This window comes from Tetranychus urticae, chromosome 1 (genome assembly GCF_039701765.1).
Source record: "Tetranychus urticae isolate SD_2017Ah chromosome 1, NJAU_TeUrti_SD_1.0, whole genome shotgun sequence".
Classification (NCBI taxonomy): domain Eukaryota; kingdom Metazoa; phylum Arthropoda; class Arachnida; order Trombidiformes; family Tetranychidae; genus Tetranychus; species Tetranychus urticae.
This window is the reverse complement of record NC_142958.1, coordinates 17,337,062-17,352,322: the sequence shown is the minus strand read 5'-3', so window position 1 is coordinate 17,352,322 and position 15,261 is coordinate 17,337,062. Positions and strand designations below refer to the sequence as shown.

The 15,261-nt window shown below is 32.3% G+C and overlaps 3 protein-coding genes across 3 annotated transcripts; all 3 read left to right on the top strand.

Moving 5' to 3' along the window:
- Window positions 1-6,565: 6,565 nt before the first annotated feature.
- LOC149094690 (uncharacterized) lies at window positions 6,566-14,883 on the top strand. Its single transcript, XM_089267897.1, has 7 exons — window positions 6,566-6,666; window positions 6,728-6,784; window positions 12,653-12,800; window positions 12,986-13,159; window positions 13,219-13,339; window positions 13,397-14,142; window positions 14,224-14,883. Exons 1-7 carry the CDS (start codon window positions 6,604-6,606, stop codon window positions 14,757-14,759), a joined length of 1,845 nt encoding a protein of 614 aa, XP_089124023.1. The 5' UTR covers window positions 6,566-6,603; the 3' UTR covers window positions 14,760-14,883.
- On the top strand, window positions 7,935-9,542 carry LOC149094691 (uncharacterized). The gene is made up of 3 exons (XM_089266790.1): window positions 7,935-8,041; window positions 8,100-8,845; window positions 8,915-9,542. Exons 1-2 carry the CDS (start codon window positions 7,938-7,940, stop codon window positions 8,677-8,679), a joined length of 684 nt encoding a protein of 227 aa, XP_089122916.1. The 5' UTR covers window positions 7,935-7,937; the 3' UTR covers window positions 8,680-8,845; window positions 8,915-9,542.
- On the top strand, window positions 10,370-12,631 carry LOC112538521 (uncharacterized). The gene is made up of 9 exons (XM_025160164.2): window positions 10,370-10,470; window positions 10,538-10,608; window positions 10,677-10,824; window positions 10,895-11,031; window positions 11,172-11,411; window positions 11,489-11,632; window positions 11,690-11,962; window positions 12,051-12,164; window positions 12,243-12,631. The coding sequence occupies exons 1-9, from the start codon at window positions 10,410-10,412 to the stop codon at window positions 12,351-12,353; spliced, it is 1,299 nt and encodes a 432-aa protein (XP_025015932.2). The 5' UTR covers window positions 10,370-10,409; the 3' UTR covers window positions 12,354-12,631.
- Window positions 14,884-15,261: the final 378 nt, after the last annotated feature.

Genomic DNA, 15,261 nt, shown 5'->3' with positions numbered 1-15,261 from the left:
TAGTGTTATCATTGACGAACTCTGATGAACTTTCTTGCTGAAATTGTTCTTTTTGAGGGTTCATGAAAAGTTTTTCAATAGTAATTAGTCTAAATAGTTTAAGTGGCTGAAGAAAATATTGAAGAAGAATATATGTTAGTTTGATTTCTGATATTAACTGGTGATTTAATTTGAACCCAATTTAACATTGATTTGTTTAACAGTGATTCGAATAACTTGGTTCAACAAATCTAAGATTGAATTTGTTATCTTCTCTTCACTGGGAGTGCTATTAATCGTAATTCAATCAATGACTTTTCATCTTTATTTACTTTTTATTATTTATTTATTTTCTCTCTTTTATTATTGGCAACTGCACTGATATCAGGTATTTTTGATGAGCTTTGTTGACACTTTCAGGTAATCTCAAGACATGTAGCTTGATCAACATGAATTATATTTTATCAAACTGACAACAATGTAAGCAACTTTTTACTTCCCAACTTTACTTTTCCTACACCTTTTTGTACCTTTTCACTTTCATCAAGCTACTCTCAACCTTTTCCTTTGTCAATTTCATTGTTGAATGGAATTTTTTCATTCTCTTTTTTATGAGATAATTTACTGAATTATCATCATTTTTTGACACAACTGTTTTTTTCTCCTTTCACCTTTGAATGTGTTCAAGATCCCTACCTATTGTTGACCAGTTGATTGATGACGATTCTCATGGTTTCACCAGAAAGAGAATCAGAATCTTCTTCAGAAACTGCAAACTACAAGATTGAGGAATTCAATTTGAATATGTTTAAGCATTTACAAAAGACTATGGACAGTATTAATAAGACTATGGTGATGTAGAAACATGAACAAAAGTTTTTACACCATTATCTAGTGAGGCTGAATAACTCCTGGAAATTCAATGCTGCACACAAATAAAATAATATTAATATTGTTAGGCAGCAATTTTGCGATGCAAACAAGTTGATGAGATTATTGATTGATTTGGACCTACCTTGGAATAATAAATTCACTTGGTGTGATGAACATAGAGAACTGTTCTTTATTGAAACTATCTTAGGTTTGCATTAAATTTTTGACCAAACAACAAAAGTACCATGCTACGAGGATCACCATACGGTCCACCAAGGGTCACTTGAATAGGCTAGGGATACTCAGAAAAGATATTGCTAGCGTTTCTGCTCTTTTCACTGTTTGTCCGCCTGTTATTATCTCTGATTAGCTTAATATTTCTACATGCTACTTTCTGAATTCTATTAATTCGTTTCTATTTCATTCATGATTATCAGAATTGACTTAAAAGAAATCTGGAACAGCCCAGTCAAACACTAGACATACGCGATACCAATGAGCGTCAAACGAAAGTCTCAAATAAGAGGTAGTTTGCCGCGGAAATTTTGAAAATGGACGATGAACGTTGATTATCGCTTGAGAAAGCTACAATTCCAAATCCTTTTAAAAATTCTTGAATTTTGCTAACTGGAGGTAATTGGAATGCTTGATGTCATTCAACTCATCATACAGCTTTGAATACATGACTTTTAAGGCTTCAATTTTCGGTTGTAATGCCTTAGTTAGAGATACAGAATTCATATTGGTTGTAGCACAACGATGACAAGTTATATTTCCATCCGACTTTGCGAATTCAGCATTTATTTTTGAACACACTGAACACAAACCTTTAAGCTTATTCAAATAAAAAGGTTGTGGTGAACAAGAAAAATTCAATTTTTCTTCTTAGAGACAATTTATAATGTGACATCCGTCACAATAAACGATTCGGATTTGGAACACATCCATCGACCTTTTTTGTCACACTTTCGATGAAGAATGCAGAATGGCGGATTCTTGATGGCAACAGTAAAAATTGAAGATTCTGGATCCACACATTGGTCACAGAGGCATTTAAAATTCTGGAAGTGAAATTGTAGATTTCCAGTATCGTTACAACTTTCACAAATGGGATGATCACTTGAATTCGTTATGAATTCATTAGTTCTGGATGAAAGAATAAAAAAAATAAGAATAAGAATAAGAATAAAAGATTAGTTGAAATAAAAGAAGTCGCAAAATTAAAATTAGCTTAGTAGCCAAAATATACTTACATTGAGCTTAGTTGAGCTTGCATTCTGAATTTAGCGTTACAATAAGCTTATAGCTTTACGTTTGATATAAATGAATTCACTTGATTTACAGAACTATTGATAATTATAATTGCCAGAGATAAGAATATAATGCAATCTTTGGTTATGATGAGAATGTCAATGTGCGTTTAACGACAGAATGTTTCTCTCTCTGTTGGCCATAAAGAGGCAAAGACGCGGCATATGGCTGCACATAGAATGAGCATTCAATAGCATTCTTTGATTGCAATCTTATCTTGAATTATACAGATTTTAGATAATTTTTTGATCTTTTACCTCAAATGTGGTTAAACGTATTGTAAGTTACTCTCCTCAACTTCATTCTTATCACGCTTCATAATGTGCATTCAAAGCAATCATATGCTTACAAAAACGTTTGACTGGGAGGCAGCATTAATGGCCTTAAAAATTAGCAAATATCGTAAATATTCGTAGTATATCTGCATTAAATATTAGATCAACTCGCCAGATCATATCACAAGTTACTTGTGTTTACTTTCAAATCGTAAGCGGTACACCTGTGACACTTTTTTCCACCAATTACTGAGTTGCCGTCAGCAGCCTAAGATTTAGGACGCAAGAATATTAGAGGTAAAAGTGTGAAGGAGTAATATTTCTTAAAACTCAAATATTCGAATTTCTTACATGATAAAGAAGAACATTTTAATGCAGGCCAATAAAAGAGGTAACCAAAAATTGCCACTTTGCTATCTTAATAGATCAGCAAGACTCCAACTTTTGGTTTTACAATGGATTCAACTAGCAAGATCAAAAATTTTTTGTTCATTTTTTATGCACATCGACAGCTTGTGCTTTTCTGGGCTCAAGATTGAGACTGATTCGATATGTTTTTTTGACAACAGCGCTTTCATTCTTAATTTCTTTCGATGCAAACTGTTGAAAGAAACTCTAAATGACAAGCTCATTATATGGCTGAGCTCAATCTAGCTGAATAATGAGCGTATTTTATTATCTACAATAAATTAAAATGTCAACTAAAGAGTAAAGAGAAAGAAGCAAATAATTAATAAGCTACAATATAAATGTATCCAAGTCCTTTTGGGTATCATGTTATTACATGAGAGTGTACTTTACATATTATCAGATTGTTAGTCTCTCATAAAAGAAGAAGAAATGTTTCTCTCATGAACAGTCAACATGATTTTGGCAAGTTCATTTACTGTTGAGCATGAGGGAATGATAATAATGGGATAAAAAACAACGGTAAAAATTATTCACCAAAGGTGATGATAGTAAAAGAATGAAAAGAAGTTGAAATTAACTTGAAAAACTTCTCAATGTAAATTATTTCCTCCTTTTCAGCAAGTAATCAGAGTCAGCTGTCAATCAAAGTTATCTATCATCGAAAAACGCAAAGCATTCCGAGCAGAAAAATGTAAAACTTTTTATTTATATTTTTCACCTTTTCAGAATAATTCAATTTTTCTTCTTTCAGTTAAAAACTCAAATCATCATATTAGTTTAGATATTTTAGACGTAAATTTTTATATGCAGATACCTTGAAGTAGTTATCAAGCACGGAACCAGAATTCGTCCACATACAAAATGTGTTGATTTTCGTTATTTTGTTCTTAATTCGTTGTTAAATTCAAAGTCATCATGAGAAGACAATGAAAATTTATTTTTATCATAGTCAAAATATGATACAATTTGTAACAATTTGCTGGTGCATTTTGACGAATGATGAGATTTGGAATCCTAAATCTGCAGATTGTCAAAGGTTGAGCTGAGTTTTCATTAAAGTTTGCACTTGAATTTGCATTTGGGAAAAGGACACCCAATTAGCCAAAAGGCCTTTTGACTATCCTCAACGCTGTTTTGACGAGGTCTTATGTCACCTTTACCGGTTTCCAAACGTACTTACGACAGCTATCATCCTTGCTGCGCTTTATCGAATTTTTTATTCTAATCAAACTCAATTTGTGTTATATCGCTAACGAATCATAGAAAATTTGAGCATTATCATATTCTGAAAGCAATCAGAGATGAAAACAATTCATTGAGATACGAAGCTGATGCTCTATCTACATGCATGTGGCATCCGATAACACACGAGTGCATCAAATTCCTAAAAAGGTAAAATTTGATTCTATCTAAAGTTATCTCTTTATTCAGGGAGTTTCTATAATCAAACTGATTCCGTTAAAAGAAGCATAATAATGCTTTAAAACATTAGGTAATTTAGGTAAAACAGCATCATAAGTCTCAATCATCACCAAGAACAATATGATTTTGTTAACAGTGTTTGTAATTATTTATGCTTGGACAACTGTCAATGGTTATACAGGTAAGTCTCATTACATCGACTGTGCTGACATTTGTGCTAAATTATTATTTGATACAAACTATTGCAGTGATGCCCGTTGATCTTCCATTGGACGTTGAAGATGAGAACTGGCTGATAAAAGCAACGCTTACAATCAAAGTAAGTATTGAAGTGAATAGACTTTTCTTATTCCGTTGGTTTATCAGTCATTCACTTACCGCAATTTCATTTTTCAGGATAGCCCATTACGAATCAAAATAGATGAGTACATTAAATCTGCGAATGGAATAATAAGAGGTAAAATAGTAGTTAAAAAAGACGAAACTGATCCAATCGACATATTTTATACAAACGCCAACCAATACGAAAGATTATATGTTTCAGGTGCGTGTCACAACTTCAAATCTAGCAATGCTTTTTGATTGTTGTAAACATTTCATCTTAATTATTCTTAGGAGATATTTGTGCCCGTTTTAGTTATAATTACGGTTGGTATCAGAATATATTTAAAATAGGCAGTAAATTGGCAACTCATTTGGCATTGGTTGGACCTTCAGTTTTATTCAGAATTAATGAATATTCATTTACCTGGGTAATTCGCCTACTTACTGTTTAAATATTAATGTTTCTCACAAGGGATCGGCATGAAGTGGTAATCGAGTTTCCTAATGAAATATATATTTTTAGATAGCCCATCAGAAGTACATAAAAAGTGAAACGTAGTAAGTGCCCGTTTTTTGATTAACGAAAGTTATTGGCACTTTTATGGCGAGCCCAAGCATATCTCTATGCATTATTCTGAAATTTTTTGATGCAAACAAAAATTGAGACAATTTTACGAAAATTTGAAAAATGAACATTAGGCAATTATTTCAATCAATCAGTGAGTCTAGGAGGCCAATCATGGCAATTACTGATCATAAACATGAGATTTTTTCATTAAATGTTCATTTTTCAAATTTTCGTAAAATTGTCTCAATTTTTGTTTGCATCAAAAAATTTCAGAATAATGCATAGAGATATGCTTGGGCTCGCCATAAAAGTGCCAATAACTTTCGTTAATCAAAAAACGGGCACTTACTACGTTTCACTTTTTATGTACTTCTGATGGGCTATCTAAAAATATATATTTCATTAGGAAACTCGATTACCACTTCATGCCGACCCCTTGTCAGTGAAAAATATGAGCGAAATAAAAATAAATCTAATGATTCAATAAAATTTTAGAGATCAGATCAAGATGAGGTTATCAGAGGCGTAAAACACCATAGTGCATACGCTAAAATTGATTATAATCAACTCAAGGTGTGGTTTTACTACAAAGGTAACAGTTCAGAAGGATTGAAAAGACCGACACGAGCTTTATTTTCTGGTTATGACATCAGCGATTATAGGGAAAAAGAAGGTCAATATTGGTTTGACTTTTATACTATTGCTCGAGTTACCCAAAATTTTGATACTATTGTTACGGTGAGTGATATAATTACACACCTGTGCTATTTATATCCTTTTTTTGATCAAATAATTTTTCTATTCGCATTACAACTTTGCTTCAGCCTAAACCTGGATTAGTTTGTGACCAGTATTTAAACTACGCTTCAGCGAAAACCAGAACCCCTTTTCCGAAATTGACTCAACATGCAGTGCATTTTATTGCCAGAACCAAAGGTTTAAATGCAGGAACAACGAAGAAAGAAGAAGTAAGAAATATATTACTGGATTAAATTATTTAACAACGAAATTGATTTTGACAGGTTTATGCCGATGAAAAGTACCAAATTATGAGAATCAGAAATTCAACTTATCAAAAAGATAGTAAACCCATAACAACTGAAACCATTTATGATTATCAATTAGGACTTGAATATGAATTCACAGAAGAAGGAAATTGTTCAGTTTCTCCAATGAGTTTATCAGTACCTGGTATAGTTGAAGATGCATCATTGACTTACGGCAACTATAAACTCGATTTGAATCGAATGCTTAACTTTCATTTGAATTATCGTTACTTGGGACCAGTACTCTTTGTAAGAAGACAAACATTGATAATCTGATAATTGTCATCTAATTGACATCTTTTTCTCAAACTTTTGTAAACAATATGCTAATAAATAATTTCAGGAAGATCGAGATGAGATTGGAGTACATGCATGGGAAATACTCAATAAAGATATGGAGGTTAATGGAAAAGTTTATCCAAATGTCGTTACAACTCAGTATTTCAGTAAAATAACTGTAAGTCAAACAAAATCTGCCATTGGACAAGAATATAGTTTAAATATTCTGATTTGAACAGGATGGACGAACTGATTACCCACTTGTTGGTACAACATTGAAAGCCTATGACGACAATGTAAGAATGCAACACTGCCAATATATTAATCTTAAAGATATTATAATATAAGGTAAAAGAGCTGATCAAAGTGAGCTAATGTTTAGAAGGTTAACTGCGAAAAATTTTGTGATTTAATTACCATATTGAGCTTCGTTTTACTGTAGTACCGATGTAATCACTGTAAGCAATGTAATCGCTATAATGAGTGCCACCCACATTCAGTTTCATTTGAAATCAGCTATTACACGGTGTTAAGAAAGTTTATGCTCAATTTTGGGGGGAAAAACATAATTTTCTGTTTCTACGCAATGGAGGGATATTTTTTCCCCTACATAAACTTTCTTAACACCCTATATAATAGTATGATAATCATAGGTGTACATAGGCAATGAGCCTAAATTGACTTAAAGATGTAAAAATCGCAGTTTTACAACAAGTTACAACTGATCACCACGATATGATCAAAATTTGTTGGCTGGATAAGCTCTTTTGATTCTTTACATAAGTTTACTCCATTCGCTAAATTTTTCTTGAAATATTTCAGAAAAAATTACTTGATTATTTCACAACGAATTATTTCGATATTGGTTTTAAGACGAGCTCTTCAGTTAGCATGGCAAAGTTTTCAGTTAGAGACTGCTACACCAACCCAAAAGCCAAAAAAACCGCAGCACTCTTCTTCATTTGCGCAGGTAAGTATGAAACTGTTCAGCTGTCATGCCAGTGTCTAATAAGCAGATCATAGTTTTGAAAAATACTTTTCTATGTAAATCCACGGTTTTCTACATCGATATATTTCACCAACTTTATTTCCAAATCATGCTTTGGCTGCATTAATTGTTTTCCGAACTATGCAATGTGTTAATTTTCTTGTAAATTCATAAACAATATCTTTTCAATATTCTAGATACTCCTTGTGACTACTTCAACCAATATTATTATCAAATCCAAGATGCAGTTAAAGAAGCACTCGTCAAGACTGCAACAATCTCAGCATCAAGAATCGCAAACATTGAACCAATTATAAGCTCTAAAGAGATAATTATTTATGTGACGATTTTGGACTTTCCAATAATAAAAAGTAACAAAAAATTTTCGAAAAAATTTTTGCTAATCGCTAATATTTTGTTTTATTTTGTTTCGATGAATAGATGCATTCAGGATGCAAAATATGAAATTAGCTGAGAAAACATTAAAAACTTCATCTAGAGCTATGATTGATGGCGACGAAGAAGCTTGTTTGAGGACAAATTCATATAAATATGAACCATTTACGTAAGTATTTGACAAAAAAATTCAGTTTTGTAACCTTTTGTCTTATTAATATTTGCAGAGCCATTGCATTCTGTAAGACTGAAAATGGTAATGTGTGTCAGAGAATCGATGGCGATGAAACAAAACTCATTGAAGATACGAATGATGGAATTCCTTGTTCCATTTTCATGACACCATTGAAGAATATTTATCGCTATAGTCGAGAATTACCTTTAGAAAATATTCATGAGGAGCTCGGTCACATTAAAATCTCATTGACTTCACCCAATGACAACGAGATGTTCACATTGACTCCATACCAAGTGACAGATGTAACCAAAGTCAATGACGACGCTCCTTTAACGAATTCATTATATGAGAAGATTATTGAAAACACAAAACTAATCGAAGACAAACTTAATACAATTCAAGTTGTTGGTACTTATGATTTAGGTTCTTGTCGAAGAAAATGTATTTCGTCTGCTGAGAATAATTGTCAATCTTTTTCCTTTTGTGATTATTCTGGCAGAGTTGAATGCTTTATATCTACTATTTCAAATGTTTCATCTGAAAAGATAACTCATGATGGATCTTGTGGAACTTATTTAATTGATAATCTAACGAAATATAAGAAAATTGAGTTCAAACGATTTAAATAAATTGAGAAGTCGGTATCATTCGAGAGCTCTCTTGGAAAATGTGCCTCTTTATGTTCCAATTCCGAGTCATGCAAATCATTTCAATTTTGTTCTGGTTTATGTAGTTTAGCAGGTTATTATACTGATGAATCAAGCGTTCTTAGTGACAGTTGCAATATTTATATTCGTAAGTAAAGTGAAATTTTTAATGTACTCATAATAACTTTATTTCAAACTAAACTTCTTTGTATAACAGCAAAAGTATTGGACAGATTTGAATTAACTGGAAAATGGATCGTAGCAGACGTGTTCCACACTGAACTGAATCTCAATTCTGATGAATGTGCCGCTCTCTGTTTTCAATGGAACGATTATGACACAGTTTGTCAGTCTTTTAATTTTTGTCCAGCACATGGTAAAACATCGAGCATGTGTCATTTATCGAAATATTCAAGACATGATACTAACGAGAAACTCATTAACTCTGATACTTGTCAAAATTACGAAAGGACTGAACAGAGTATGAATGGGTGTTCAAGTACTGAGGTTATCACTAAAACTACAAATCCTGGGACAATTTTCGGAATCATCATACTATTTGTTGCCACTGGACTGATTTCTGGAGTTGTCGTTGCAGCAGCATATTTCAAATATTTTTCTGTTAAGAGCAATACATCGGAAATCTACAATCGTAACACATTCAGTTGGTCTAAGCAGCTAAACGATGAAATACAATCTGTGAAAGGTTCATTGCAAATGTCATCTGATAGTGCTGTTCCTGTAAATTAATGACTGAAATAAAACATAGATTTCAATTTGATGAGAACAAAATAATTTATAGTAAAAATATATATAAAATAAAAAATAGTTCCGCTTTTAATTCCCACTTTTGGATCCGTCCACTTTATTTACAATTGATTTTATAAACAGACGGTTTTTGTGTATTATTGTCTAGACAAACCAGTTTTTTAATTTGGACAAATAACTTATTGATTTGAACAGTGACCCAATAAAAAATTCTGAAAATAATCTGTGCTTTTCACGTTCAATTAATGATGCACAATTAACAAAAAATATTCAAAATATAATACTGGGTGACAATTAAGTGCTTAAGTAAAGTAAAGGGCTATAAAAATCGTATTTCTTGATCGATTTTCACCAAATTTTCAGGAATGAAGTTTAAGAAGAAAGGAATTTAATAAATCACATTTGCAAAGGTGAAACCTGAACGGGTGATCATATGACGCAATACGATTTTTATAGCCCTTTACTTTACTTAAGCACTTAATTGTCACCCAGTACAAACTCGTTTTTGACTTTTTTCGTTACAAAACAGTTAGCGAAAAAAGATTGAAACCATCATTGCATCATTTATTAAAGAGCTAACTATCTGCTGAGCTTTATCGAACTTTTCATTCGAATCGAATTCAATTTGTGCTATATCGATCATGAATAATAGAAAATTTGAACAATTATCAACTTCTGAAAGCAATCAGAGATAAAAGTGATTAATTGAGATACGAAGCTGATGCTTTATCTATTTGCATGTGGCATCCGATAATACACGAGTGCACCAAATTCCTAAAATGGTAAAATTTGATCCTATCTAAAGTTATCTCTTTATTCAGGGAGTTTCCATCATCGAATTGATTTCGTGGCAAGATAAACAACATTATACTTTAAAGCAATTGCAATTTTGATTTAGGTAAAACAGTCGAGTATCATCAGTCTCAACCATCATTAAAAACAATATGCTTTTGTTAACAGTGTTTGTAATTACTTGGACAACAATTATCAATGAAGTTTATTCAGGTAAATCTCACTACATCGATTGTAATAACGTTTTGTGCTAATTTTTATTTCATATAAACTATTTTAGTGATGCCCGTTGATCTTCCATTGAACATTGAAGATGGAAACTGGCTGATAAAAGCAACGCTTGCAATTAAAGTAAGTATAAATAAACGTTTCTTACGTTTCTATTTAGTGCGTTCATCAGTCATTCAATTATGTTGCAGGATAACTCGAAGCAAATTCAAATCAAGGAATACATTAAGTCTGCAAATGGAACTGTAAGAGGCAAAATTGAAGTTAAAATAGACAATGACGATCCGATTTACATATTTTATACAAATGCAAATAACAAAGAGCGATTATATGTTTCCGGTTTGTTTCACAGCTTCAAAACCTAGCATTGTTTTTGATTGAGCGAATATCTCATCTTAATTGTTTCTAGGAGCTTTTTGTAACCATTACAGTTATAATCATGGTTGGAGTCGTTACTTAACTAAAATAGGCAATACCTTTGTCAATTATTTGATTTTGCTTGGACCTTCAGTTATATTCAGAATTAATGGGCATTCACCTATCTGGGTAAGTTACCTACTCACAATAAAAAAACTGTTCTTTCATTGTGAATGTTTCGTTTTTTCAGTTTGCATGTTGATGTTGCTCATTGAAAAAATTATGCAACTCCAAATTAATCAAGTGATTCAATATATTTATGATTTCAGAATAGAGATAAAGATGAAGTTATTAGGGGTGTTAATTATCATAGCGCCTACACTGATCTTGGTTGGACCCTCAAGGTGTGGTTTTACTTCAAAGGTGATAGGCTTGAAGGATTGAAAAGACCAAGTCGAGCTTATTTTTCTGGTTATGACGAATACTCAGTGTGGGACAGAAAAGGTCAATATTGGTTTGACTTTTACACTATTGCTCGAGTTGACCAAAATTTTGATACCATTGTTACGGTGTGTAACACCTGTGCAATTTATATACATTTACTTATCTAAAAACTTTTTCTCTTCGCATTTCGACATTGCCTTAGCCTAAACCTGGATTAGTTTGTGACCAGTACCTAAGTTACCCATCAGCCAAAGCCAGAGCCCCTTTCCCAAAATTAACCCAACATACAATTCACTTTATTGCCAGAACCAAAAGTTTAAATGCAGGACCAACGAAAAAAGAAGAAGTAAGCCGTTTTATTGTGTTCAATTAGATAATAGTAACGGGATTTGATTTTTTACAGGTTTATGCTGACGAAAAGTATCAAATCTTGAGAATTAAAAGCTCAACTTACGGGAAAGACAATAAAATCCTCACAAATGATATCCTTTATGATTATGAATTAGGACTTGAGTATGGATTTACACAAGAAGGAAATTTTTCAGCTTCTCCAATGAGTTTATCAGCACCTGGCATAGTTGAAGATACACCATTCACTTATGGCAACTACAAACTCAATTTGAATCGATTGCTCAACTTTGATTTGAACTATCGTTACTTGGGACCGGTATTTTTCGTAAGAATGCAAATAATAACATTGATAACTCTAATCTTTTACTTCAAACACTTGAAAACAATAAATAACAACAAATTAATAATTTAAGGAGGATCGAGATGAGATTGGAGTACATGCATGGGAAATACTCAATAAAGATATGGAGGTTGGTGGAAAAGTTTATCCAAATGTCGTTACAACTCAGTATTTCAGTGGAATAACAGTGAGTCAAAAAAGTCTATCGCTAAAGATGCATTATATTCGTAAGTACATAATAATTGAAATATAATGATTTGAACAGGATGGACGAACTGGTTACACACTTGTTGGTACAACAAAGAAAGCTTATGACAGCAATGTAAGAATTAAACAACTCTCAATGCTTATTGGCAAGATCTTAAAGATAAAGTAAAAGAACTGATCCAAGTGAGCTAACGAGACGCAAGATGTAGAAGGCTAACCTAAAAAAATTTATTAATAATTACTAAATACTGAGCTTGGTTTTGGGATCTAGGAAACAGCTCGGATGATACTGATAGTTGCACAGAGGCAATGAGACTAAATTGACTGAAGGATGTAAACATCAGAGTTTAAAGACAAGCTCAAACTGATCACTTGAATATCAAAAAAATTGTTCGTTGGATAAGCTCTTTTGATTCTTTGAATAAGTCTATACCAACTGAATGTTGAATTTTCCTTTAATGATTTCAGAAAAAATTGCTTGCTTCTCTAACAACAACTTATTTCGATATTGGTTTTAAAATGAGCTCTTCAGATAGCATGGGAAAGTTTTCCGTTGAAGACTTCTATGTCGAAACAAAAGCCAAGAAAACCATAAAATTCTTTTTCAATTGCACAGGTAATCAAAAACCATCAAATTGTTGGAGTGATGAATCAAATCCAAATAAAATCTCCTTTTCCAAATGGGTGATACTTTCTACTTTGATGTTATTCAAATCCTTGTTAATTTCCGAATCATGGATTGAATGACTTACAGAAGTAATTTTCTTAGCTATTCATATTCTTACTTTTTCAATATTTTAGATGTTCCTTGCAACTACTTGAAACAATATTCTTATCAAATCCAAGATGCAGTTAAAAAAGCACTCGTCAACACTGGAACAATTTCAGCCTCAAGAATCACAAATATTGAAACAATAATTGATTCCAATGAGATAATTATTTATGTTACGATTTTGGACTTTCCAAGACTAAAAAGTAAAAAAAAAATCCCTTAAATTTCTTCTATTTGCTGATATTTTTGTTTTGTTCATTAGATGCATTCAAGATGCAAAACATGAAATTATCTGAGAAAACATTTACAACTTTAACTAGCATTAGAGTAGATGACGATGAAGCTTGTTTGAGGACAAATTCATATAAGCACGAACCATTTACGTAAGTATTTGACAAAATAATCATTTTTCGTTTTGTAACTTTTTGTATCATTTACAGAGCCATCGCATTCTGTAAGGCTGAAAATGGTGGGTTTTGTTACAGGATAGATGGTGCTAAAGTGAAACTTGTTGAAAAAGAGAATAATGGAATTTCTTGTTCAGTTTACATGACACCATTGAAGAACATTTATCGCTATAGTCGAGAATTACCTTTAGAAAATATTCATGAGAAGCTCGGTCACATTAAAATCTCATTGACTTCACCCAATGAAAACGAGATGTTCACATTGACTCCATACCAAGTGACAGATGTAACCAAAGTCAATGACGACGCTCCTTTAACGAATTCATTATATGAGAAGATTATTGAAAACACAAAACTAATCGAAGACAAACTTAATACAATTCAAGTTGTTGGTACTAATGACTTAGGTTCTTGCCGTCGAAAATGTATTTCATCTGCTGAGAATAATTGCCAATCATTCTCGCTCTGCGATTATTCGGGCAGAGTTGAATGTTTTTTATCAACTGTCACAAATATTTCTTCTGAAAAAATAACTCATGATAGATCTTGTAGGACTTATTTAATTGATAATCTAACAAAATATAAGAAAATTACGTTCAAAAGGTTTGATAATATTGAAAAGTCAGTAGCATTCGAGAGTTCTCTTGGAAAATGTGCTTCGTTGTGTTCCAATTCCGAGTCTTGTAAATCATTCCAATTTTGTTCTGGTTCATGCACTTTAGCAGGTTATTATACGGATGAATCAAGCGTTTATAGTGAAAGCTGCGATATTTATATTCGTAAGTAAAGTGAAGTGTTTAATGTACTCACCATTATAGTTTTATTTCTTCTAAAATTTGACCTTCTTTGTATTATATCAGCAAAAGTATTTGACAGATTCGAGTTGACCGGAAGATGGATCGTAGAAGACTTGTTTCAGACTGAACTGAACCTCAATGCTGATCAATGTGCCGCTCTCTGTTTTCAATGGAGTGATAATGGCACAATGTGTAAATCTTTTAATTTTTGCCCAACACATGGTAAAACATCTAGCTTATGTCATTTATCAAAATATTCAATACATGATGCTAGTGAAAAACTGATTCACTCTGACACTTGTCAAAATTATGAAAAGACTGAATACAGTGTGAATGAACAACTAAATAATATCAATAAAGTTACACATTCTTGGACAATTTTCGGAATCCTCGTACTATTCATCACCACTGGAATGATTTCAGGAGTTGCCGTTGCAGTAGGATATTTCAAATTTGCTTCTTACAATAGAGATGCATTTCAAATCTACAATCGTAACACATTCAGCTGGTCTAAGCAACTAAACGATGAAAGACAATCTGTGAATGGTGACGGTTTATTGCAAATGTCCTCTGAGTATGCTATTCCTGTAAATGAATGACTACAATAAAATATTGATATCAATACGAGAAGTACCAAATAAATTAGTTTGAATATCGTTCTCATGAATAAAGACAAGCTCATGTATTGCGCTTGATTTTCAATGAAGAAAATGGTAAGTAGATTAATGTGAAACTTTTGAAAACTAAAGAATATTGGGCACAGGGGTGCTAGCATATTTACTAGCATTTTAAGTTTGACACGTTAACTTTTGACTAGTTGAGCAACAAGTCAAATGACTGACCGTTTAACAGTCGCAAAAAATACCGACTAATAGTCCAAGACTTATTCACTACTAACAGCACCGAGTAGTACGCCGATTTCTGTATAAACTCGGATTGCTCCCTCGTGCACTCAATGTTGTTGTTTAATATTAGGTCACCATAATATCGTAATCCACTATGTAATCCACCATAATATCATCATAGACGTGACATATAGCACATATAGCAAACTGGCCTCAATAAAAACTTCTGAAAATATCCTGTCCTTTTACGCCCGAT

Excerpts from the sequence above, each read along its gene's own strand:
- LOC149094690 (XM_089267897.1), top strand. The coding sequence starts at position 6,604 with ATGGAGGTTAATGGAAAAGTTTATCCAAATGTCGTTACAACTCAGTAT. Across the intron at positions 6,785-12,652 it reads TGAAAGCCTATGACGACAAT|AAAAAATTGCTTGCTTCTCT; the intron begins GTAAGAATGCAA and ends TAATGATTTCAG. Across the intron at positions 14,143-14,223 it reads AAGCTGCGATATTTATATTC|CAAAAGTATTTGACAGATTC; the intron begins GTAAGTAAAGTG and ends GTATTATATCAG.
- LOC149094691 (XM_089266790.1), top strand. The coding sequence starts at position 7,938 with ATGAAATTAGCTGAGAAAACATTAAAAACTTCATCTAGAGCTATGATT. Across the intron at positions 8,042-8,099 it reads TATAAATATGAACCATTTAC|AGCCATTGCATTCTGTAAGA; the intron begins GTAAGTATTTGA and ends TAATATTTGCAG.
- LOC112538521 (XM_025160164.2), top strand. The coding sequence starts at position 10,410 with ATGCTTTTGTTAACAGTGTTTGTAATTACTTGGACAACAATTATCAAT. Across the intron at positions 10,825-10,894 it reads AGAGCGATTATATGTTTCCG|GAGCTTTTTGTAACCATTAC; the intron begins GTTTGTTTCACA and ends AATTGTTTCTAG. Across the intron at positions 12,165-12,242 it reads AGTATTTCAGTGGAATAACA|GATGGACGAACTGGTTACAC; the intron begins GTGAGTCAAAAA and ends TGATTTGAACAG.